The sequence below is a fragment of the Mauremys reevesii genome, unplaced genomic scaffold (genome assembly GCF_016161935.1).
Source record: "Mauremys reevesii isolate NIE-2019 unplaced genomic scaffold, ASM1616193v1 Contig137, whole genome shotgun sequence".
Taxonomy (NCBI): Eukaryota; Metazoa; Chordata; order Testudines; family Geoemydidae; genus Mauremys; species Mauremys reevesii.
In genome coordinates this window covers 146,358-170,481 of record NW_024100757.1, presented here as the reverse complement: position 1 = coordinate 170,481, position 24,124 = coordinate 146,358, and the positions used below count along the sequence as shown (strand labels likewise).

Sequence of the window (24,124 nt, the reverse complement as noted above, 5' to 3'; positions counted from 1 at the left end):
AGCTGCCAGACGCCAGGATCTCCGAGGAGCTGGGGGGGCTGCCACTAGCTGTCTATCCCAGCGAAGCGAACAACAACCCTGGAACCCATGTACACACGGAATGGGTGTGTCGGATGGAGCCAAGGGAAGCAGAATTAGGTTTGGCTGTGTTATTGACTACAAGCCAGCCAGCGTGTTGCGGCTGGACTTTCCCCGCTGACCCAGTGGCGGACAACTCCACTGCTGTTAGGGTCCTGGGCTGGGATGAAGTGGAATGGGAGGACCTGAGTTCCTCTGCCCCTACCACCTCAACGTCAGGAGTGGCAGCCTCCCCCCTGGTTGTCAGGAGGCCTGAATTGGTCTGGCACCCACCTGAATCCAGATGCCAGATGGTTGTCCTGACATTCCCACCAGAGAGCTAACCTCCCCTAGACTGCGACAGCTTTGCCGGACTGTAGGCCAGAGCCCCCCTACTTGACTGCTGCCCTACCCTGATCAAGGGCCAGGCAAATGGACCTCCTGCTGCTCTGCCTGCCTGACTGTAGGCCAGATCCCCTTCTCGATTGACTCCCTGCCCTGATTGAGGGCCCCGGGCAAACAGACTCTCTACCGTTACTTGGCCTGACTGCAGGCTAGAGCCATTAACACTGAGCTAATTTTCCCCTGAACCACCGTACCCGGAAGTATCATAGCAAGGGGTGTGGTCTCCCACCCAGATGGACGGACGGTGGGGCCTGGGGGGGGGGACTGCAAACCCTTTACAGCCTCTCTTTCTACTCATTCGTACTTTTTCTCTAAATATGTCAAAACACAAGCACACAACCTTCCCCCGGCCAAACACAGAAAAATAATACAAAATAAATTTTCAAAATGGCCGACGGCATCAAAAACGTACACGACTGGAAATGGGGATGGAGGGCAGGACGTAAATGCAACACGGTGCATGGAAACCTGTCCAAAAGTACATGATGATGAAAGCTATCGAGCAGTTAACTACTCACATGGCTGGGCAGGGCAGGCGGCCAGTTGGGAAGAAGCCATGTGTTCCACCTTGCTCCAGGTGGGCTCTGATGCACCAAGCCCCCAGAGAAGGGAGGCTGGCTTTTCCCAGAGCTAGGGCAGCTGGGCAGCTTCAATGAGCTGGCTCTCCGCAGTGCACATTGTTCTTATCCTATGGACCAATGTCCATAGGCTGCAGCAGGCTGGAGGCTGGTTCTTGAAGGCCTCCAGGATGAAGATGGTCTGAGAAGCCAGGCATCGGACTGAGGACTTGCTGTCCTGCTGCAAGCCTTTGAGGTCTAAGATTGAAAGGAAGGAAATGGAGGTCAGAGCCATGGCACTCTGGAGAGCCCCGGCAGGCCAAGCCAGCTCTGTACCTCTCGGCCCACGACAAGGAGGCAGCAGGCCAGGTGGCAGGAGGCAGGGGACTAGCGGGAACAACCAGCAACCCTCACTAAATATCCCCGCCACCCTCCACAGCTGGGGGAGCCTCCAGACACAGGCAAGAAGTCCCAATGAACCCCATTCACTCACTATTTCTAGGACTGCCTCCTCCCTGCAGTATCTGAGAGCCTCATCCCTGCCTGTATTTACCCTCCCCTTCCCCAATGCACAGATGGGCACTTAGGCCTAGAGAGGGGGAGAGTCACAAAAGGGGCTTGGGCATTGTTAGGCGCCGCCTAACTTCAGGTGCTCTGCTGCCCTCCAGGAAATGCCGAGGAGGGAGCTCAGCCATTCTCTAGCTCCGGTTGGGAGGCCCAGCTGTGAATCTGCTCTGGGAGTGAGGAGTCTGAGCTATGTCACCCACCCTTCCCTTTTCCCGAACAAATGTGGTGGAGATGCTGCTCTGCCCTGTGCTGCCCAGGAGTCCGGACACGCAGCAGGGAGGTAGGTGACCGGACGTCACTTCAGCCTCATTTGGAGCAGTGGCTTGACCCCAGGTGTCCCACGTGGAGGTGACTGCTCCAAACACTGGGCTAGTGAGTGCAAGGGGGGAGGCAGCACCCCACTTTGGCTGTGTTTGTGGGGGGCAATCATCTGCGAAGGCCAGCCAGCTAAGGCCCAGTTTGGGGATCTACCAGGCCGCAGCTCTGAGGTCAGGGCTAAGTGCCTGGGCACATGCCAACCAGCAGACACGACAGGGTGAGGGGCCAGCTGATCAGGGGGTTGGGGATTTACATTTTGCATCCCCTTGTGGCTCTCGCCTGTGACCACGTTGCTGGCATCAGAGACTGAACCCACCCTGCAGCCCTGGGCCATTCATCCCCCTAGTGCTCAGTACTCAAAGCGGGACCACTCACTGTCGCAGATGGCGTCCAGCTTGTCCTGGCTCCCCTGGTCCAGCTGCCGGGCAGTGAGCCCTACACACACAAACAGCTCATCACATCCCCGCATCCCCAGCAAGGGTGTTAAAGAGCCTGTCACCCTCCAAGCACCGCGGCTTTCCCCCGCCCCTCACTGGCCAGGACACGCTCCTGAATCCCCAGGGGAAAGGGCGAGTCCCCAGAGATGGCTACAGGGCTGGTTGCCAAAGGAGAGCACAGCGCCTTGAAGGTCCACTACCAAGAGCCAATGGTGGGGGGGCGGAGAATGGGGACTGCATGAGGAGCAGTGGGCTTAGAGGGGTCCCATCAGCCGATCAGGGCAGTTTGGGGTGAGCTTGCTCCTGTGGGTTTCTGACACCCCTTCGCCTTCATTAGGGAATCAGGAGCCCAGGGATCACTTCTCGCTGCTGGCAGGGACTGAGGAGAGCCTGGGACCAGATCCAACCCCTCTGCTAAAGGGACCCCTCTGCTCTGTGGTTACCTAGGAACCTGATGGCTGCTTCCCTAACTGGAGTCTGTGGGTTCTGCAGGAAGGCCATGGTCTGGCCCAGGAAGTCATCAGCTCTCTCCTTGTAGTGGATCACCTAGGAGCCAGAACAAAGGAGCACAAGATTATTAAAGGCCTTTCCATCCCACAGGCCAGCTTCCAGGTGTGTGGAGCGCACGTCCTGTTTTTTCCCCTCCTTCCTGTGCTGGGAGGATCACGCAGAGGGACCACACCCAGGGCCAGGTGTGGTCCCGGGGCTGGGGCTCAGTGTGGGCACAGAGCCAGGCAATTGGGGGTGCCCTATCCACTGATTCCTCCACTTCTGCCAGCGAGGGCTGTGCAGTGAATGGCCAGAGGGCTCCCTCACCAGGCAGTCACAGCTTCGCCAGGTTTCCTTGTGCTGGATGAGGCCACTGAGCTGGTGCCACTTCAGGAATTGGGCGGCACTGCTGAGGGTGTCCCAACACACCTGCAAAACAAGAGGGGCCGGGGCAAGCCGGACACAGTTACGGGAGCTGGAAGCCACTAGCCTAGTTACCCGGAGGCCAGGGAGGCTGTGCGTGCTGAACGCTTCCCTAACCTGGCTGCTCGCGGAAGGGTGGCGGTGTGGCTAAGGCAATGGCTGGAGACCTGACTCAATTCCCAGCTCTCTGTGCAGGAACTCAGGCAAGTTGCTTAGGCCCAGGGCTGCAAAGGGATTTAGGTGCCTAATGCCCATGGGGGTTCAATATTTTTGAGGCTGCGCCTCAGTTCCCCACCTCATGGGGTGAATTCATTAGTGCTGGTGGCATTTGTGTCCCAAGTGATGGGGGCCATGAGCACTAGCATGTGCAGAGGCATGGGGGGGAGGGGCTTGGGCATGTCATGGCTAGTACGGGCTGTCCGGGCCGCTTGGCTAAGGGCACATTGGGTCCTGTGCACCATCTGGAGGCTGAGTAGCCCTGCTCCTGGTAGGGATATGGCCAGGGTTGTGCTCTTCCCACCAGCACAGCCAGGGGAGTGTGCGGAAGCCAGTGGCTGTAGGAGTGGTGAGGCGACCACTCGCCCAACCTAATCTCTCAGCCTGGCTGCAGGGGGGTGTTGAGCTCAGAGGATGCAGAGAAGACTCAGCAGTTGGGTGGGGTGCCATGGTCATGGCACTACTGGATTCAACATTCAAGTGATTTTGAGTGCCTGATTGTCACAGCACTGAGCACCTGCCCTCTACCGGCCAGACCCTTTAAAGGGGGGTGTCACATGTTGCACCCCCCAAACAAATAGTCGCTCTGTAACTATCTCAGCCGCAGACTCCAATTCGTGGCCTCACCTGGGACACGTTGGGACGCTCATCATGCACAAGGAGGAGCAGTGGGACCAGGCTCTGGAGCACATGCTCCTTCATCTGCCTCCGGTTGGGCCCCCTTACAAGCTCCAGCAGGTCTTTAAAAAGGGTGATGGAGAGCACCTGGAGCTTGCTGGTCACCTGCAAGAGATGATATAGGGAGGAGGAGACACTGTGACAGTCATTCTCATCCAGCGGGCAAGCGCACACTGTGCCAGAGATGTCTGCCCTGCAGCGGGTATTGTAACTCACCCCAGCCATACAGCCACAGCTGGGGCCAGAGTCTCATGGGCATAGCGCCACTGAAGGCAATAGAGATGCAGATTTCCACCAGCTGAGGGGCTGGCCTGGTAACTTCTTGGCCAGGAGAGCAGTAAGCTGGGGTGAGACTGCCCTGGGCTCTCACAGCCAGCTCTGGGTGCACTGACATCAGCACCTGCCTGTATCAGCCAGGAAACATTCAGGGTGGAGCAGTGCCAGGACAGGGGCGGCAGAGAGGGAGCGATGAGGAAAGATTCAAAGAGCGCAGTGGGGGGTGTAGTTTGTCCACCCGCTTTGCAGGCCCAGCTCACACTGGTGTTGACCCACAGCAGCCCTCTAGCTGGGCCAAGGGGGCCAGGCATAGGGGGCAAATTCCTACATTGGTGTTTGTTTGGGCCATGCTCAGGGACCTGGGGTGAATTTAACCAGGGCCAAGGGGTGGTAAATGTGCAGGAGCTCCCAGATAGGGGGCCTTGGAAGCCATGACTGGAAGCCACCCAGCCTCCAGGGGTTTGGGGTGGGGTGAGGGGTCAGCTCAAATGGTCAGCTGGGCAGCTGAGCCCAGATGGTCAGATGGTCAGCTGAGCTGGTCAGCTGGGCAGGCTCTGTACAAAACACGTGGGAGGGGTATGGGGGCATCAGGGCTTCACTGCAGTGGGCACAGGCAGATGTTGGACTGGCACCTCTCTGGTCTTCCCTCCAGTTGTTGAGGCCTGTTTGCCTTTCCCTGGTGATGGGTGTAGTAAGTGCAGGCCATGATAAAGGCCCAGTATGAGGCCTGAGGCCTGAACTAAAGTAATGAACAAGACTTTGCTAACATAAAGCAAAGGTAAGCTGTGAGCCAGAGGCAGGCCCTGCTCACAGAAGCTGGCAAGGAAAGGGCTGATACGTACCTAAAAGGTACTGAACATTCACAAACTTGCACATTCCACACAGATAACAAAGAACAGGCTGGCCCATCCCAATGACAGGGGCAAAAGGGTAAAATGATGGATAGAGTTGTTTTGATCGAACCAACATGTACAAGGTAGAAGGCGGCACCTAACTACGTAGAAAGGTTGTACCGTGCTACGTGGAGGGGTTGTACCTCATACGTCAGGTGTGATGTGTAACTTGTTTGTGTCTGTGTATAAGAATGCATCCCTGGGGCGGTGCCTTTGTCCGGCCGAGGGGGCAGTGGAAAGTCCCGCCACTGAGCCGGGTCCATTGCCAAGAGGCACTTTCTCTTAGTATGCCCTGAATTAGGCTAAGAAACCTACAGGGAACTGCAATTGTGTCCGAGGTTGCAATAAACCTAGCCGACGTGGCTTTGCATCTTACTGGACTCTGTGGTTATTGGGGGTTGTCGTCGGGTCTGCTGTGTCAGCTATCTGCAGAGCTGGGGTAGCACACAGAGGGAACACATGCACGCAGCCGAGTGATATCAACAAGGAGAAAGCAGAGCACCACACCGGTAGCACTCTGACAACACACTTCTGACAACAATGGGCGTTGTGTTCATTAACACTATTTGGATATAACCCCTGCCCCATAAAGAACCTGTTCTGTTCCCCCCGGGCCTGAGAGGGGTTTGGTTTAAAGGGCTCACCCCAGGGCGAGATCCTGCATCCTTGGTCCAGGCTGCCCTGTCCCTTTGGCCAGCTGGGGATCCAGGAGACCCTGGGAACAGCTTTAGCCAGGCCTGTGCCACTAGTAAATAAAGAGCGGCAGGGTCCCAGCAGAATTCGGGAGGGCTGAGAGTAGGATTTACCATTATGAGAGCTGGGGAGTCCCTCCAGGAGCCCCCACTGGGGCATTACCCCTGGAAGGCAGTAATGGATGGGCCCCTTTCTCCTGCCCGCTTGCTGGATCTCGCCACCCAGTGTGGGACTGAACATCAGTCTGGTGAATGCGCCCGTGGGGGCTAGTTTGTGGGTACAAAAGATCTGAGGAGAACTTTCCCCTCCTTTGACGCTGCCCTGCCATGAGAACGAAGGGGAGAGGAAAGGGCGGTAGCTGCAGAACCTTCAGACAGAGCCATTTCCTTATGGAGCTGACAGGCCAGCTGTAGGATTCCTGGCCAGGGAAAGGAGGGGCAGATTTTCACCAAGGTACCATCACTTGTCACCCTGGAAGCCAGCAAGAGCATTGCAGCACCCTGTGCTGCAGAGGCCCCCTCGCTGCATGCAGGCTCAGGAATGCACGTCCTTCCCCAAGGGGAGCCTCGTCCCCAGGCTGCCCTCATCCTTGTCAGTAGGCCTGCGGGACACCAGGGTTCCCATCCTTTCTGCCATGTGCTCTCATGGAGAGTGAGAGGAAGGCGGGAATGGGCTCATGATTTATGACAATCCGTTTTCTGGCTAGGACCATAGCACAGGCCCTGCTAGCCCACCCCCTAGCCCCCACTCACATGTCCGCAGTTTGATGGGATCTCCTGTGAGCTGCCAGGCCTTACATCATGAAACAACGGCAGGAGTTGCGCAGCCACTTGCACAGCCACGCGGCTGGCGCTCTGCCTGTCCATGCCGGCGAGGAGGTGTTTCAGCACGGCGATGGCCTTGCGGATGAGGTCTCTGTCTACCGCCTGGAGTCGCTCCAGGACATCTCGCAGCCGCTGCTGGCGGTACCCCACCGCTGTGAAACAACGCGCTGCTAAACGAAACACCTCCAGTGACCCAACAAGCCATTTCCAAAACAATGTCTGCCTCCCCTGCAGACAGAGGCACGGGAGCTAGGGGTGCTGCAGCACTCCCAGGTTTTACGCAGGGCTCTGCTCCTGGCCCCACACACAGGGTCCCAGCTGCCGGCCCTGTGCCAACCCCCAGCTATGGCCCCAGCCTTGGTCCCTTGCCCCATCCACCCCCGCCCCGCCTCCTGGAGCCATGGCCCTGCTCCTGACCAAAGCTCTAGTGGTGGAGGGTGTGTGGACAGGGGTAAGGGGGTGTGTGTGCAGCACCTCCACTATAAAAAGTCTTCCAGCGCCCCTGCCTCCAGAGACATATTACAGCCTCAAAGCCTTTGCACAGCCAGCTAAGATCACGGGCAGTGGGTCCGGCAACCTGCAACATAAGCAGCTGCTTCCTTGTACTCCAGATCTCAGGGGATGGTTTTATTAGCAGATATCATCCGTGGAAAGTTCTCTACACAACACGTTGACCCCAAATAAATCAAGTGTATTATTGTTCGAATAGCACCTCGAGGGCCTGTCTGCAATGAGGGCTTGTGCTGGGGGCTTTCCAGGCACAGGAAGAGACGGTCCCTGCCCTGGAGCTTACAGGCTAGACACACGAAGGCAGGATTTCTATCCCCATTGTACAGACATGGAACTCGGGCACAGAGAGGTTACGTGACTCGCCCACAGTCACTTAGGGAGTCTGGCAGAGCCAGGAACCGAACCTGGGTTCTCCTGAATCCTGGTCCTTACAGCCCAGCCTAGGGGAGGGAGTCGATTTTGAACACTAGTTCTAGGGTTAGGCTGTTACTAAAAGCCAGATTCAGTCATTTCTGTGTTTGGTTTTTCAACCTTTCAAAGACAGCCCCACAAAATCTCAACCGGCATCAGGGAAAAAATAGGTCATATACAGGCTAACCGGTTCCGGAAAGGAAAATGAACCACGAGCAAGTGAAAACCAGGCTGAAGTGCATGGAATGATGGGAATGGTGTATAACAAAGAGAATTACAGTCACGCCCTCTCCATGTCTGATCTAGTCATAGTCCGGGTTTAATAAACCGGACTGACCCCCTATTCTCAGGCGAAGTAAATTATCATTAACGAGAGTTGCCTTCAGATTGTCTCCTCTTTACCAGGCTGTCAGATCTGTGTATTTAAGCCCCAAGGGCTTTCTCTGCCTTCACTATATTGTGGGTATCAAACTTGTTATGAGATCTTAGCAGCAAAAGGCCCTTCCAGAGCTCTTCAGAGGAGCGAGTGCTGCGGGACAGAGCCGTGACGTCAACAGTTAAAACCTATGAGGCTTTAAAAGGGGATTTGTAGGAAAAAATGGTTCCTAATTGTAGTGAAATGGCTCTATCCAAGCGTCCCTGATCACTGGGGTCGCCAGCAATCCCTGGGGGTCTAGAGTCTGCAGCTCTGCTGCTACTCTAGTGCTAGGGTTCTTTGGATCACAGAGACCCCAGACACAATCAGGCCCAGCTGTGCCAGATGCTCCACACACCTAGAGACGCACCCTGCAGGAGCCAGGCCCTGCCCTGCAGAACAGCAGACAAAGGCCAGGCAGGGGCTTGCCCAAGGGCACCCGCCGGGCAGTGGCAGAGCCAGGAATAGAAGCCAGGGCTCCTGACTCCAGGCCAGGGCCATACCCCCTGGGAAGGTTTCAATGACCCCAGCCCTGCAGCAGCTCCCTGCGGTTCTGGGTTTATCCCCCAGCCCTCCTCCCCTCTCACCTTCTCTGGGCGAAGGGCCAGATTGAGGAGGCCTTTGGCGCCAACCAGCGCACCACGGTCTTGGGGTCGCTCAGCAGCCTGCTCATCTCCTCCACGATGGCGTCTTCCAGCTCGCTGCCAAGGTCAGGGCACTTGAGGAGCTAACACACCAACAGCAAATCAAGCTAGAGAACAGGGCTGGCCTCTCGCGACTCATCTCTGCCACGGGGCCCTTAGCTCCACTGGCCAAGGCCCGGCATGGGCTGCATGCAGGGCATCGCGATTGGTCACCGTGTGGGCCCCACTGAAACGTTCTAGCGCGACGGCCCCTCAATACTCCAGCTGAGATCAAGGCCTGCCCTGCTCCCTCACTAAGGCTCAGCTGCACATGGAGCAGTGGTGTGTGTGTGGGGGGGGTCCTGCAGCCTTGTGCTCCAAAGGGTCGCCCGGTCTGCGGGGGGCAGGTGAACTGGCCATGAATGGGCAGGTGGCTGCCCGGCCTGCACATGGCACACGGATGTCAGAGGGGGCTCGAGGGCCGAGGTCACACAAGGGACCATTCTATGGAACTGAGCCTTGGGGAACAAGAGACACCTGACCCTGGGCCTTGCTCCAGCCCCGTGACACCAGCTGGGACAGGTAACAATGCCCAGACTGAGTGACTCCACCCCTAGGGTTGTAGGAGCTTTCCCTGCCCCTGCTCACCCACCCACCCCCAGGGCCTTCAGGGCCACCCCTCTCCTGGCCATAGGCATGAGCGGCAAGTTCCATTGGCCCATGGTGCCTGGGCACCATGGGCCTCAGCCCCACCTTTCCCCCCACGTCTCCCAGGCCATTTAAAACAGCCTGGGGCCCCCACCACCACTGGCAGCGCAGCAGAGCTGAGCGGCCTCCTGCCTGCTTGCTCCCATGGCTGCCAGCCCCTCCCTGTGGCCCCTGGGTGGGGTGGGCGCGCCCCTGCAGCCAGTAGGAAGCTGCGGAGGCAGTGCCTCGGGGGAGCAGCACATGGAGGGCCCCCGGCCCGCCCTGCCTAGGAGCCCCAGATAAGCGCTGCACCCTCCCAACGCCTCCCAGAGCCGGCCCCCCACCCCTGGCCCGCACCCCCCTCGGGCCCCCAACCTCCTTCCCAGAGCCTGCACCCCCTCCCTCCACACCCCCTCTTGTCCCCAAACTCCCTCCCAGAGCCTGCATCCCCACCCTCTCCTGCACTCCCACCCTCTGACCCATCCCAGAGCCTGCACCCCAGGCCCCCTCCCCCACCCAAACTCCCTCCCAGAGACTTAGGCAGGTGGGGGGCAGAGTTTAGGGGGGCAGAGTTTGGAGGGGCAGGTTCTGCTGAGCACCACCAAAATTTCTACAAATCTGCCGTCCCTAGCCATAGGTCAGCCCCATGCCCCAGTCACCGCTGGGCCGGGGCGCTTCTCACGACCCTCACCCGCTGGTGAGGCTCACCTGAATGAAGAGCGCCACGGCCGGGACGTACCGCCTATCGTCCCGATCGTTGAGGATGGCCATGAGATGGTGGAAAATCCAGTTTCGCTCCTCGACATTGAGCGAAACCATGGCCCTGGCGTAGGAAACACAAACACCACATCATCAAGGTGGGCAAGGACTGGTCCTCCATTTACGAATCTAACCAGACCAGTGCCACAGGACAGGGGATCCCGGGCGACTAGTCACGCGCAGCTGGCACGGACTAGTTCCTGCTGCCTTAAAATGCCCAGCGGCTTATGTGCTAGAGACCCAAACCCTTAATCACTCGACAGGGAGCCCTTCCATGAGGCCAGCTCTGAGCACGTAGTGCTGGGGCTGCAAGAGAACTGCAGACAAAGAAGGGTGTTGGTGGGGTCGGTGGTCTTCCTCATGTGCCCAGATATTGGGTGATGAGAGACAGAAGGGTGGGTGAGAGAATATCTTAGATTCACCCAAGACAAGCGCTGGAGCTTTCTGTGTTAGCTTCTCTCTCACCCACAGTCACTGGGCCAACCAAAGACATTCCCTCCCCCACCTTGTCTCTCTCATGTGCTGGGCCTGACAGGGCTACACCAACGCTGCGGAAAGATATGGCGGAGGCTGTCTTTGCCCAGCCATGCCTGCCAGAGCCACGCAGGAAGCGGTTTACGCCAGGCAGCGCAGGGTGGAGAAGTAGCCGACTGACCCCTTGGCCAACAGCACAGAGGCTGCGGCCTGTTCCATGCAGGCGATTGGGAGCCGCGTCTCACCCAGCAGGGAAGGCAATGTGGCCATGTCCTGGGCCAGGGAGGGGAGCTGCTGCTGTGATCGGTTCTGGGCAGCACTCACCGGGCAAGCAGGCAGACACCTTTGTGGTGCGTGTCAGAGCTCATGAGCAGGTCCCAGCGGCCATGCTTCATCATGAAGGTGGCCTGCTCCTTGTAGCCAGCGCATAGAAGCAAAGCTTCCATGGCCTTCACCGCGAACCTGTGTGCAGAGCGAGCCTCTTGTTACTGAGTGAGCCCAGGCCAGGCCCTGCTGCGTGCCTGCGGGCGACGCTGCAGAACCCAGGCTGGGTGTCGGGCTGGCGGTACCTGACGGGGCTGAGGGGTGCGGCCGTGTCCTCCTGGTTATGCTCCCTCTCCTGCGAAGCAGTGTGCTGCACTGTGTGGGTGACGTGGAAGAGCAGCGCGACGTAGAGCTGAGGGAAGAGCTCCTTCACTTCCTGCCTGCAGGCCTGCTCCTGCAGGATCACATATAGGGCTCTTGTGGCCTGCAGATAAGAACAGGAGACAGACATCGCTGCAGGGATTTCGTCCTTCCCACGCTCCCCCAGGGCACCTAGAGGGGTGGGCTGGGCTGGGGGCTAAGGCCTGGGATGCTGGGTTCAATTCCTAGCCTGTGAGACCTTGGCTAGAACCACACAAGGGACTTCGGCCCAGCGTGGCCATGCCCAGCTGCATGTGCCCTGCTGCCCAGTGGACTCACAGCCCTGGGTTAAGTGCCCAGGCTCCGTATATGCTCCAGAGAGAGAGTCAGTTGGGCCAATTGTTAAAGCGGGTGAAAGGGATGGCCTGGGTAATTTCAGGCCTGTCAGCCTGACATCGATCCCAGGCAAGATAATGGAGCAGCTGGTATAAGATTCAATTAATAAAGAATTAAAGAGGATAATTTATTTAATGCAAATCAACAATTTTTTGATGAGATTACAAGTTTGGTAGATAAAGGAAATGGTATTGACATAATGTATGTAGACTTCTGTAAGGCGCTTGAGTTGGCGCTGCACTCCAGTTTGATCGGAAACCTAGAAGATACAAAAGTAACGTGGCACATTTGAATTGGATTATAAAGTGGCTGATAGGTCTCAAAATGTAATTGTAAACTGGGAATCAGCATTGCACAGGTGTGTTTCCAGGATGGTCCTTGCAGGGATCGGGTCTTGGCCCTAAGCGATTTAACATTTTCATCAATGACCTGGAAGAAAACATCAAATCGTCACTGATAAAGTTTGCAGATGACACAAGAATTGGGTGAGTGGTAAATAATGAAGAGGATAAGTCACTGATACAGAGCGATCTGAATCACTTGGTAAACTGGGGAGCAATCAAACAGTACGTGTTTTAATATGGCTCATTGTAAATGAATACATCTAGGAACAGGATGAGGGACTCTATCCTGGGAAGCAGAGACTCTGTAAAGGACTTGGGAGTCCTGGTGGATAATCAGCTCATGTGATCCTGGGATAAATAAACAGAAGAATCTAGAGTGGGAGTATTTGGCACTGGTGTGACAACTGCTGGGATCCTGGGTCCAGTTCCGGTGCCCCAATGCAAAAAGAATGTTGATGAATTGCAGAGGGTTCAGAGAAGAGCCATGAGAATGATTAAAGGACTAGAAACCATGTCTTATAGTGATAGGGTGACCAGACAGGACAGGGGTTGGGGGTAATAGGAGCCTATATAAGGAAAAGACCCTAAAATCAGGAGTGTCCCTATAAAAATCAGGACCTCTGGTGAGAGATATAGTGAGAGACTCAAGAAGCTCGATCTATTCATCTTAACAAAGAGAGGGTTGAGGGGTGACTTGATTACAGTCTATAGGTATCTCCCTGGGAAACAAATATTTAGTAATTGGCTTTTCAGTCTTGCAGAGAAAGGTCTATCATGATCCAGTGGCTGGAAGTTGAAGGTAGACATTCAGACTGGAAATAAGGCATAAACGTCACAGTGAGAGTAATTAATCATTGGAAGAATTTACCCAGGGTGGTGATAGATTCTCCATCACTGACTGTTTTTGAACCACGATGGGATGTTTTTCTTCAAAGACCTGCTCTAGGAATGATCTGGGGGCAGTTCTCTGGCTTGTGTCAGGCAGGGGATCTGACTAGATGATCGCAGAGGTCCCTTCTGGCCTTGAACTCTATGAAGCTAAGAGTGAGGAGCTGCCTAAACCAACCAATAGGAAATGCGGCGGAGAGGGATGTGGCCTAAGCCCCACCCCTAAAGGGAATTTGGTATCTATCTCTACTTGGGAACACTTAAATAGTCATTGGAGCAGAGTTTTGACCCCAGGTCTCCCAGTTGGGTACCCTAACCACTGGGCTAGAGACAGTGGTGTAGTCGAAAATATGAAGGTCCTGGAATGCCACTAAAATACTGATTTTCTTCAATATGAATTATAGAAATTCACATTTTATTTGTCTACTGAATTTCTGGTACAGTAATCCTGGGCTAAACCAGGCATGGCTGGAGACAGGCCAGCTGTCCAAAATAACAAGGTATTGGATTTTTTTTTAATTGTACACACCCGAATAGTAGCTATTCAATTTATTTTAAATGTTGAAATCATTGTGCTGAAATGCCATTACTGTGTATGCAATAGAATACAATAGAAATGCCATTACTGTGTCTACAATAGAATATGTAAAAGATATAACTCTAGACAGTAGTGTACAGTACAGTGGTAAAAACCCAATGAATGCGTAGCACGTTTTCTTTTTACTTTAGCCTATAGGCTAATGAAAATAGAAAATAAATCATGCTGCTGCACTACAGACATTACTGTATCAGGCTGAAATAATAAAAGTTTATTTTAAATGTAGCTAGTAGGCTACACAAGTAACACAAAATACATCAAGGCATAACGGGCTGGAGTAGCAAAGGCCTGCTGTAATGCATTGATCTAATTTTTACAAGTATTTCCACAAAGCGTCTTTCTCCATATTGTATTTTCTGTGTCTGTGAATCAGAGGGAGAACAAGGATGTCTGAGCCAAGTTCTGGCACAGCTGAGAGGATGCCACATGGAAAATGAAGGGCCATGTAGCTTGCTAAACGTGAGTGATGACGTATGCGGAATAAGCCCCTTGCTACATTTCCATTCACAATCATAGTCATGTGGCTGAGGGTATGGCTTCACTTGCAGCTGTACAGCACTGGGAGTTAAAGCTGTCTTCGTACAGCTGAGTAGGGAAAGCACTGCAGTCTGTCCACACTGACAGTTGCCAGCGCGCTGTTGTGGCCACATTTGCAGCATCTGCAGCGGCATTGGGAGCAGTGCATTATGGTCAGCTATCCCAGCGTTCCAAGTGGCTGCAACGTGCTTTTCAAAAGGGGGGGTGGAGTGTGACAGGGAGCGTGGGGGAGAGAGAGAGTGGATTTTTGGAGCCAACACTGTGTCAGCAGCTGCCTTGCAAGTTCCAACCCCCTCCCCTAGCCCTCTCTGACTCACTGAAAGTGAACAGCACCTCTTTGTCTTTTTCCTCACAGACCAGATAAGCAGCCGCTCGCCGAAACGGACCCTCCTCCCTCCCCCTCTATTCAAGCAAACACTAGCTGTGGGCCTTCCAAAGGGAGCCCTCTGCCTCTGCTCATTTACAGCAAACAGGAGCTGTGTTTGTTTTTTTAATAAGCAGCTCCCGGAGCCCAGAGTTTGCAACAAAACGAAGAGCGGAACCTTCACTTAAAAGGATTATGGGAAGCTTCCGGAGATCAGTCACTGCGTACTAAGGTTATTCCCTATTTACACTGGTGCCCCAGAGCAGCAGCAGCAGCAGCACAATACTCTTTATTCCTCTCGGGGAGGTGGAGTACAAGCAGCGCTGTAGCCAGGGAGGTACAGCGCTGTATGTGCCTTGCCAGTGTGGACGGGGAGTGAGTTACAGCGCTGTTGGTGGCTTTATTGTGCTGTAACTCTCAAGTGTAGCCAAGGCCTTAGATAAAGTGAAAAGGAGGTAGGGCAGCTGTGTAACCAATCTGGTCTGTCACTGACAGAAATTGTCAATGCCTAGCATGACTTTCTTGATTATACTGGTCAGAAGTGCCAGCTGAGCTGAAACCACTGCTCAGCTCCACGTGTGATTTCATGCAGCATGGCTGAGTGTGAACGTGGATTTAGGCCTTGGCTACACTTGAGAGTTACAGCACAATAAAGCCACCAACAGCGCTGTAACTCACTCCCGTCCACACTGGCAAGGCACATACAGCGCTGTATCTCCCTGGCTACAGCGCTGCTTGTACTCCACCTCCTCGAGAGAAATAAAGAGGATTGCGCTGCTGCTGCTGCTGCGCTGGGGCACCAGTGTAAACAGGGAATAACCTTAGTACGCAGTATCGACTCATCCCACCCCTTTCTGGCTCAGGTTACAGCCTCAGGTACTGACCCTCACCTAAAGTCATCCCCTGCTCTCCCATCCCCCATGCAGACAGTCCCAGTAAAACTAAACACCATTTCCAGATCAATCCATCCCTCTCCCTACAGCGTCACAGGGCTATAGATAACAAAATGAAATTCACCAAAGACAAATGTGAGGTGCTACATTTAGAGAAGAAAAAGCAAATGCACAGATACAGAATGGAGGATAACCAGCTGAGAAGGATCTGGGAGCTGTGGTGGATCACAACCTCAGCATGAGTCAGCAATGCGATGCTGTTGCAAAAAAAGCAAATGCAATTTTAGGTTGCATTAACAGAGGTACAGCCAGGGCCGGCTCCAGATGCCAGCGTGCCAAGCGCGCGCTTAGGGCGGCAATGAGAGCCGCGGGGGCGCTCTGCCTGTCGCCGGGAGGGCAGCAGGCGGCTCGTGGACCTCCCACAGGAGTGCCTGCGGTGGGTCCGCGGGCCCGGCGGGCCCGGCGCCCCCCCCGCCGGAATGGCTGCGGATGCTCCACTGGAGCCGCGGGACCAGCGGACCCTCCGCAGGCACGTCTGCAGCAGGTCCACTGGAGCCGCGGACCAGCGACCGCCAGAGCGCCCCCCGCGGCGTGCCGCCCTGCTTGGGGCAGCGAAATTACTAGAGCCGCCCCTGGGTATAGCATGCAAGTCATGGGAGGCGATAGTACCACTCTACTCAGTGCTGGTTAGGCCTCAGCTGGAGTACAGTGTCCAGTTTTGGTCACCAATGTCTAGAAAGGATGTGGAGAAACTGGAAAGGATCCAGAGGCGAGTGACAAAGGTGATTAGAGGGATGGAACACAAGCCATAAGAAAAAAAGGCTGAAGGAACTGGCTATGTTTTGTTTGGAAAGGAGGAGATTAAGGGGGGACTAGATAATGGTCTTCAGATACTTGGAAGGCTGCCATAAAAAAAGATAGAGAAAAGTTGTTCTCTCTTGCTACGGAGGGCAGGACAAGAGGTGATGGGGTCAAACTACAGCACAGCAGATGTAGATTAAGCCTCAGGAAAAACTTCCTAACTGTAAGAAGAGTAGGACGATGGGAAAGATGCCTAGGGAGCTTGTGGAAACTCTTTCGCTGGAGGTTTTCAGAAGGAGGCTGGAGCCATCTGTCCAGGGTGGGTTAGAAACAAGAAGTCCTGCATTGTTGCAGGGGGCTGGACGAGCTGACTTTGCGATCCCTTCTCACCCTGTGATTCTATGAGTGCTGCTGAATAGCACCAGGAGAGCGTTTCGGCGTGTTCCGGCTCAAATATAGCACTGGCTAAAGTCACACTCTCTCTCTCTTTGGCCCAATGACTATACCCCGTGGGAGACTGAGAGACCCCCTCAGGCCATGATGGGGACACACGGCACTCCTTCCCTTGCTGCAGGGGCTGGTACTTACGGCCAAGGAGGCGACGCCGGCCGGTCTCTGAGAGAGCTGATGCCGTCGTGGAGCCTGCCCCTGCAGCCTGCTGACCAGCTCCCTAAGGATCTTTTCTGTGCTCTTGGGCTGGGATGTCAGCATCTTCCACATCTCTGCAGCAACACTGCAAAGGGAGAGAGCCAGTGGCACCCGATCAGAGCCCTGCCAGCCTCCTGCACCCCTCAGCACTGGCACACCTGCTGGGTCTCCCCTCACCGGCCGGCCCTTTGTTGCCCTCCTGCTCCTGCAAGGACCCCGTTGGCTGGTGCAGGCTACATGGAGCCAGGTCTGAGTGTCAGCCACAGGAGAGGCCGAGGGATGCCGTACAGGGTTTTGCAGATTGGCCTGTGTCCAGGGCAAGCCAGCCTGCAAAACCCTCCAGGAGAAGCAGCAGCTCTGCAGGGAGCAGGAGATCTCTGGAGGGTTCTGCACTCCCCTGTCTCTGGCAGCGGGACCAGTCCGGGGGACCCAGAGTGCAAGTGGTGGTAGCTGCAGCCCCGTACCTGTCACATGACAGTGAGCAGCCCAGCAGGGTTCCGACCACCTCCTCGCTGAACTGGGAACCCAGCAGGAGAAGGGCCCTGAGCAGCTCCTGCCGGGCAAGTGGCTCGCTGATGGAGTCCAGGTGGTTATGAATGCTCCTCACAGCCTCTGACACCTGGAAGGGAAATGGGGAGGTGGGGGCCTTGGCTTCCTTGCACGGCTATTGATCTGGGGAGCCAAGGACCTGCTGCACCTGAGAGCCATCTGCCCTCCCAGAACCTCTTCACCAGCCCCAGGCCTAGAACACAGCACCAGTTCCCAGCCTATCGATTCATAGACTGCAAGGCCACAAGCGGTCATGGTGATCACCTAGACCAGGGGTAGGCAACCTATGGCATGTGTGCTGAAGGTGGCACGTGAGCTGATTTTCAGTGGCACTCACACTGCCGGGGCCTGGCCACCGGTCCAGGGAGATCTGCATTTTAATTTCATTTTAAATGAAGCTTCTTAAAAATTTAAAAAAACTTATTTACTTTATATACAACAATATTTAGTTATTTATTATAGACTTATAGAAAGAGATTTTCTACAAACATTAAAATGTATGACTGACACGTGAAACCTTAAATTAGGGTGAATAAAGGAAGACTCGGCACACCACTTCTGAAAGGTTGCTGACCCCTGACCTAGACTGACCCCCTGCATTTCACAGGCCAGAGAACTGCCCCCCAATAATGCCTAGCACCCAGAGACAGAGTCTCCCACGGATGGGCTCCCCCAGCACGGTGTTCTCACTGCAGCTCTTACCCTCACCAAGCCTAGGCCGGGAACCTCCAGGATCATATGCAGCATGTTCCTGGCCGTCACTGCGTCATGGACGCTGGAGTCTCTCACGCCGTCGATAGCAACGAGGAGGAAGTCCATGCTCTCGGACGGGTTGAAGTACTTCCCAAACAGCTGAAACAAACTGCTAGTGAAACCCCTTTTGCTGCCCAGCGCAGATCTGGTCAGCGGCCAAGCAGCCAGGACTGGCCCGGCCAGGAGTGCAGGCAAACCCCACTCTACCGGGACAGGCCTGGCTTACTGCACCTGGGCAGCACAGTACCCAGCCAGCAATCGGAAGCTGTCATGCATGGCAGAGGCCAGCGTGGCAGTGCACGGGGGCACAATACTGCGCAGCACGGATACACTCTCTAGTGCTCAGCAGGGGCTGGTGCTCGTGCGCAGATGCAATGATGCCTTTTATTGCATTAATCTCTGAGGAAGCTCCCAGCAAACCTGACAAGGAGCTGGGATCAGGTTTGGATGAGCCCCAGTGCATCTTGCGGTGTGTCATGTAGGCAGGTATATTGGGCTGCATTAGTAGAAGCATTGCCTGCAGATGGAGGGAAGTGATTATTCCCCTCTATTGGGCACTGGTGAGGTCACATCTGGAGTATTGCGTCCAGTTTTGGGCCCCATACAAGAGAAAGGATGTGGACAAATCAGAGAGAGTCCAGCAGAGGGCAATGAAAATGATGCGGGGGCTGGGGCACATGACTTGATAGCAGCACTACCTGCAGGGGGGTTCCAAAGAGGATGGAGCTCGGCTGTTCTCAGTGGTGGCAGATGAGAGAACAAGGAGCAATGGTCTCAAGTTGCAGTGGGGGAGGTTTAGGTTGGATATTAGGAAACACTATTTCACTAGGAGGGTGGTGAAGCACTGGAATGGGTTACCTAGGAAGGTGGTGGAATCTCCATCCTTAGAGGTTTTAAGGTCAGGCTTGACAAAACCCTGGCTGGGATGATTTAGTTGGGTTGGTCCTGCTTTGAGTAAGGGGTTGGACTAGATAATTTCCTGAGGTCTATTATTCTATGAGGTGGAGTGGGCCATAGGCAGGTCTCTGTCCCAGCTGGATGGGGTTAGTCACATCCTGGGTCTGTCCCTTCCCCCTGACACCTAGGGTGTTAATTTCTGACTCCTGATAACTCTGGGCACAACAATCCCAGGAAGCACTGACTGTAGTTACCGATGTGATATTGCTGATGTTGGTGACCCAGAAGGCTCTCTCAGTTTGACTGTCCTTGAGGATCTGCCGATACTCTGCACCGTGCTTCACCAGCATTTTGGCTGACCCAGGGAGGGGAAACAGACAACAGGCAATATAAATCAGACCTTCGGTTAGCAAACGGGAGTTTTGCAAGGAAGTTTAGAGAGGGTGTGTGAGAGACAAGTACATCTAACAAACATACTGTAAACTCAGGCCAATAACCTGTTCCCCCATCCCTCCCACAAACTAAACAAACTAACCTCCCTGGAAGAGTAAAAATAAACCAGGCAGAAGGGCAGCAGCAGCATGGGGCTCTCCAGTTGATTGCACTGAATGCAGCATGTACGATTACCAGCCCTGTGGGCAGGTAGCATATGTGGGCATTTGGCCCAAGGAGCTACTGGCCCTCGGAGACCAGGAGACCAGAGGGGCTGAACTGGTGGAGCCAAGGGAGACAGTGAGGTACATAGAGGAGACTTTTAGGGATGCAGTAGAGTAGTCCCACTCCCAGTCTGACAGCCTCTGTGCTGCTGAGGAGGGTGAAAGTTTCGGGGAAGGAGAACATCGAGCTGGGGCAGAGGGAGACGATCCCATAGTTGGGACCCACCTTCCAGATGAAGTCATGATGTCCTCTCACACTGAGGCTACCCCTCCTGAGGCGGGAATCCCGCTTACAAAGAGAAGCCAGGAAATAGTAATGGGGGATTCAATCAATAGACATATAAACAGTTGGGTTTGTGATGACTGGGAGAACCGCATGGTAAATTGCCTGCCTGGTGCAAAGGTTGCAGCTATCACGAGACATCCAGACAGACTTATGTGCAGTGCTGTGGTATGTAACCTAGCGTTTAAATCGGCCTCTGTATGAGATAGCTAATGTGAGTGAATTTTAAAAAAGTCTCCAGATGTGATCCCTGGTAAGCCTGACTTCAGTACCAGGCAAATTGTTGAAACTATAGGAAAGAACAGAATTATCAGACACGTCAGTGAACACAATTTGTTGAGGCAGAGCCAACATGCCTTTTATAAAGGGAAATCATGCCTCACCAGTCTACTAGAATTCTTTGAAGGGGTCAACAAGGATGTGGAGAAGGGTGATCCAATGGATATAGTGTACTTGGACTTTCAGAAAGCCTTTGACAGGGTCCCTCACCAAAGGCTCTTAACCTAAGGAAGCCGTCATGGGATAAGAGGGGAGGTTCTCTCATGAGTCAGTGGTTAAAAGATAGGAAGCAAAGGACAGGAATAAATGGCCAGTTTTCACAGTGGAGAGAGGTAAATAACGTGGTCCCCCAAGGATCTGTGTTGAGACCAGTGTAGTTCAACATAGTCATAAATGATCCAGAAAAAGGGGTAACCAGTGAGGTGGCAAAATTTGCAGATGATACAAAATGACTCAAGATAGTTAAATCCAAAGCAGCCTGCGAAGAGCTACAAAGGGATCAGAAAAAAATGAGGGACTGGGCAAGAAAATGGCAGATGAAATTCAATATTGATAAATGCAAAGTAATGCACATTGGAAATCATAATCCCAACTATACATACAAAATTATGTGGTTTAAATTAGCACTCAAGAAAGAGATTTTGGAGTTATCGTAAATAGTTCTCTGAAAACATCCAGTCAATGTGCAGCGGCAGTTAAAAAAGCAAACAGAATGTTGGGAACCATTAGGAAAAGGATAGATAATAAAACAGAAAAATATCATAATGGTTCTATACAGTGGTGAGCTGGAGCCGTTTCCCACAGGTTCCCAAGAACCGGGTGCTAAAATTAGACCTCCGTGGAGAACCGGTTGTTAAAGGGCCAGGAGGTGGGCAAAGAACTCCGGTCCGCGGGCGGGACCATCCTGTTGCTCCCAGGATTCCCAGCTGGGGAGGCTGAGGTTCCCCTGGACCCTCCCCCGCTTCCCCCCAGCTGCAGCGTGGCCAGCTGCCGGCACCAGCTGGGCAGCTCAGCTGAGCTCGGGAGTCATCCTGCTGCCGCTTTTTGAGTAGCCCGGCAAGTGGGGTGGGAGAGGGGGCTGCTGCAAGCTCCAGGGCTAGCCAGAGGGGAGGGAAGGGGAAGGGGCAAGTGGGGCAATTGGCCCAGGCCCTGCAGGGGCCCCCGGCCCCACGAGGATGTCTCCCCCGGGCTCTCCCTGCTTCCCCACCCTGCAGAGCCGCAGCGTGGCCAGCAGCTGGGCAGCTCAGCTGAGCTCCTGAGTCGTCCTGCTGCTTTGAGATGCCGGCAAGGTAAGGTACGGGGGAGACTACGAGCTCCAGGGCTGCGGGGGGGAGGGCAAGTGGGGCAATTTGCCCCAGGCCCTGCAGGGGCCCCCAGACTCTCCTCTGCTTCCCTCCCTTAAATCAGAACTTTTTATAGGGAACCGGTTGTTAAGATTTTGGCAGCTCATCACTGGTTCTATATAAATCTATGATGCGCCGAAACCTTGAATACTGCCTGCAGTTCTGGTCGCCCCATCTCAAAACAGATATACCAGAATTGTAAAAGGTGCAGAGAAGGGCAACAAAAATGATTAGGGGGATGGAACAGCTTCCATATGAGGAGAGATAAAAAAGATGGGGGACAAGGGTACACTTCAAACACTGTATCGCCGTAGCTGCACTGGCGCTGTAGCGTTTAAGTGAAGATGCTCCTATGCAAACAAGCTCTTAATCCACCTCCCCGAGAGGCGCTGGCTAGGTGAGTGGGAGAGGTGCTCCTGCCGACAGGGGTGTGGATTTTCACACCCTGAGCAATATAGTTATAACAATATAGGTCTGTAGTAGAGACCTGGGACTATTTCGTTTAGACAAGAGATGACTAAGGGGGGATATGATAGAAGTCTATAAAATCATGACTGGTATGAAGAAAGTGACTAGGGAAGTGTTATTTACTCCTGCACATAACAGGAGAACTAGGGGTCACTTTATGAAATGAATAGGCAGCAAGTTAAAAACAAACAAAAGAAGGTATCTGTGCACACAATGCACAGGCAACCTGTGGAAATTGTTGCCGTGGGATGTTGTGAAGGCTAAAAGTATAATTGGATTCAAGATAATCAGGGCATGTAACCCCATACTCTGCATGTCCCTAAACCTCTGACTACCAGAAGCTGGGACTGCATGTCAGGGGATGGATCACTCAGAATTTCCCTGTTCAGTTCATTCCCTCTGAAACATGAAGCACTGGCCACTATCTGAAGACACAATATTGGGCTAGATGAACCATTGGTCTGACTCAGTATGTCCATTCTTATGTGAGTTATGAAGAGTAGAATACGGATAGAGGAAGCTAAAGACATCGGGGGAAACTCCATGGCTTGCAGGACTAAGGAGGATTTCTTTAAAAAAAGTGTATTAGGAACAAAAGAAACCGTAGCAGTGGTGTAGGCTCATTACTAGATGGATACTGTATTAAAGGTTGCAGAAAAGACGGAAGTGTTCAATAAATATGTTTTCATGTTGGAAACCCCATGTCAGTGTACTTAGGAAGGACAAGGGTCTCCAGTGCTCTTACATTTTAGCAGCTGCATGAAGGAGAAGAGGTGGTGAAGTCCCTCCACAGCCGATTGCCAGATCTCCTGCTCCTGCTCCACACAGCACAGAGTGAGACACCCCACCAGCTGGCCCAGGACTCTGAACTCCTCCACTTCCTGACGGAGAGAAGGAGCAAAGGGAGTCACTCGCCCCTGCAGACCTAGCGCAGCGAGTCCCCCTGGCATTGCCCTAGCAGTGGGTTAGAACAGGGGGAGGCAGAGGCCACCGCAGAGAGACTGGAGACAATGAGAGCAGGAGGAGCTGTGGGGCCCATCACCAGGGGCTGAGGAAAGCTCAGCAGGGACGGAGAAATCTGGGCAGCAAAGTCAACAAACGTTACCCCCGAGTGGGGACCCAGGTAACGAATGAACTAACGTCCAGTCTCCATCTCAAGGGCAAGTTCCTAATCCCAGCCCCTTCTCCCATCCCCCTCCCTTCTTTGACCTCAGGCCCAGGAGCTTGGAGTCACCTTGGACTCCTCTGCTCTGCCTCCTGCCTCTCTCACTCCATCCTGGAGCTCCCAGAGCCCTCCCTTTCCCGCGCCGCCCCAGCCTGCCTGCTCTCTCCTGCCGGCTCTCTCCTGCAGCCTTGTCCTCTCGTCTCCCCCTCCTGCAGCCCCTGCACTGGCTCCCTGCTCTTCCCCACCTGGCACCAAGCCCCTTGCCCTCCTCTCCCGGGGTCTGCACAGCCTCCCCACTCCCACTCCCCAGTAATCTGGCGCTTTTGGCCCCATCCATCCCTTTCACTGTGTCCCCTCCCACCTCCCTCATTCTGTTCTGCTGCCCCAGCCTCTGGGGGCACATCATCCGAGCGCCCCCCTCCAGCTGCCAGAGGGGAAGCCCTTCCACAGGGGGGGATGGAGCATCTGGAGCAGCTCAATGGCCCTGAGCATGCAGAGCAAGGGGCGTTCATCTGGCAGCCTGGCAGAAGCTGATGCCAAGGCATCCCACAGGCGTCTGACAAAGGGGGTGAACAGACACCTGGGTTCGGAGGCTGCTGTCAGGGCAATCCTGTGTAAATGCATTGACCCTGCAGAGCAGACTTTGGTGCTAGGGGAACAGCGGGGAGAGTCCTTGGAGACAGAATGATGGAACTCGACCCAAAGCCCACTGGAGTCAGAGGAAAGACCCATCGACATCAGGGCTCGTTAGATTGGACTCCTACTGAGGATCTTGCTGAGTCACTATTCTAGGCCTGCATTTTCCATGCCAGGGCGTGCTGCACCGCGAGGCTGTTCAGTGTAGTTAGGAGGTGGCCAGGGTCACAGGCTGCTCACCTGGAATTTGCACTGAGACCCCAGGAATTCCATCAGCCACCTGATCCTTC

At 54.4% G+C, this 24,124-nt stretch overlaps 2 protein-coding genes across 3 annotated transcripts; both read right to left on the bottom strand.

The window, feature by feature from the left end:
- Window positions 1–256: 256 nt before the first annotated feature.
- LOC120393021 (maestro heat-like repeat-containing protein family member 7) lies at window positions 257–6,909 on the bottom strand. 2 transcript variants are annotated; one of them, XM_039517652.1, is made up of 6 exons: window positions 6,762–6,909; window positions 4,097–4,252; window positions 3,158–3,259; window positions 2,785–2,887; window positions 2,280–2,339; window positions 257–1,277 (listed from the first exon to the last, which is right to left on the bottom strand). In XM_039517652.1, exons 1-6 carry the CDS (start codon window positions 6,873–6,875, stop codon window positions 1,093–1,095), a joined length of 720 nt encoding a protein of 239 aa, XP_039373586.1. In that variant the 5' UTR covers window positions 6,876–6,909; the 3' UTR covers window positions 257–1,092. The 2 variants fall into 2 exon arrangements, with proteins under 2 accessions (XP_039373586.1, XP_039373587.1); XM_039517653.1 differs by lacking the exon at window positions 3,158–3,259.
- Window positions 6,910–8,177: 1,268 nt separating this feature from the next.
- Window positions 8,178–22,832, bottom strand: LOC120393023 (maestro heat-like repeat-containing protein family member 7). The gene is made up of 10 exons (XM_039517658.1): window positions 22,779–22,832; window positions 19,259–19,359; window positions 18,057–18,206; window positions 17,270–17,424; window positions 16,746–16,890; window positions 11,282–11,460; window positions 11,037–11,174; window positions 10,188–10,302; window positions 8,802–8,896; window positions 8,178–8,283 (listed from the first exon to the last, which is right to left on the bottom strand). The coding sequence occupies exons 1-10, from the start codon at window positions 22,792–22,794 to the stop codon at window positions 8,178–8,180; spliced, it is 1,200 nt and encodes a 399-aa protein (XP_039373592.1). The 5' UTR covers window positions 22,795–22,832.
- Between the last annotated feature and the right edge of the window lie 1,292 nt (window positions 22,833–24,124).

Bases quoted from the DNA above. Each gene is read 5' to 3' on its own strand.
- LOC120393023 (XM_039517658.1), bottom strand. The intron at 11,461-16,745 runs GTAAGTACCAGC...TCTTATCTGCAG, and splicing joins CCGGCGTCGCCTCCTTGGCC to GCCACAAGAGCCCTATATGT. The intron at 8,897-10,187 runs GTGAGCCTCACC...TTGGTGTGTTAG, and splicing joins CCGTGGCGCTCTTCATTCAG to CTCCTCAAGTGCCCTGACCT.
- LOC120393021 (XM_039517652.1), bottom strand. From the start codon at position 6,875: ATGGACAGGCAGAGCGCCAGCCGCGTGGCTGTGCAAGTGGCTGCGCAA. The intron at 3,260-4,096 runs GTGAGGCCACGA...CTTGTTTTGCAG, and splicing joins AGCGTCCCAACGTGTCCCAG to GTGTGTTGGGACACCCTCAG. The intron at 1,278-2,279 runs GTGAGTGGTCCC...TTTCAATCTTAG, and splicing joins GCTGGACGCCATCTGCGACA to ACCTCAAAGGCTTGCAGCAG.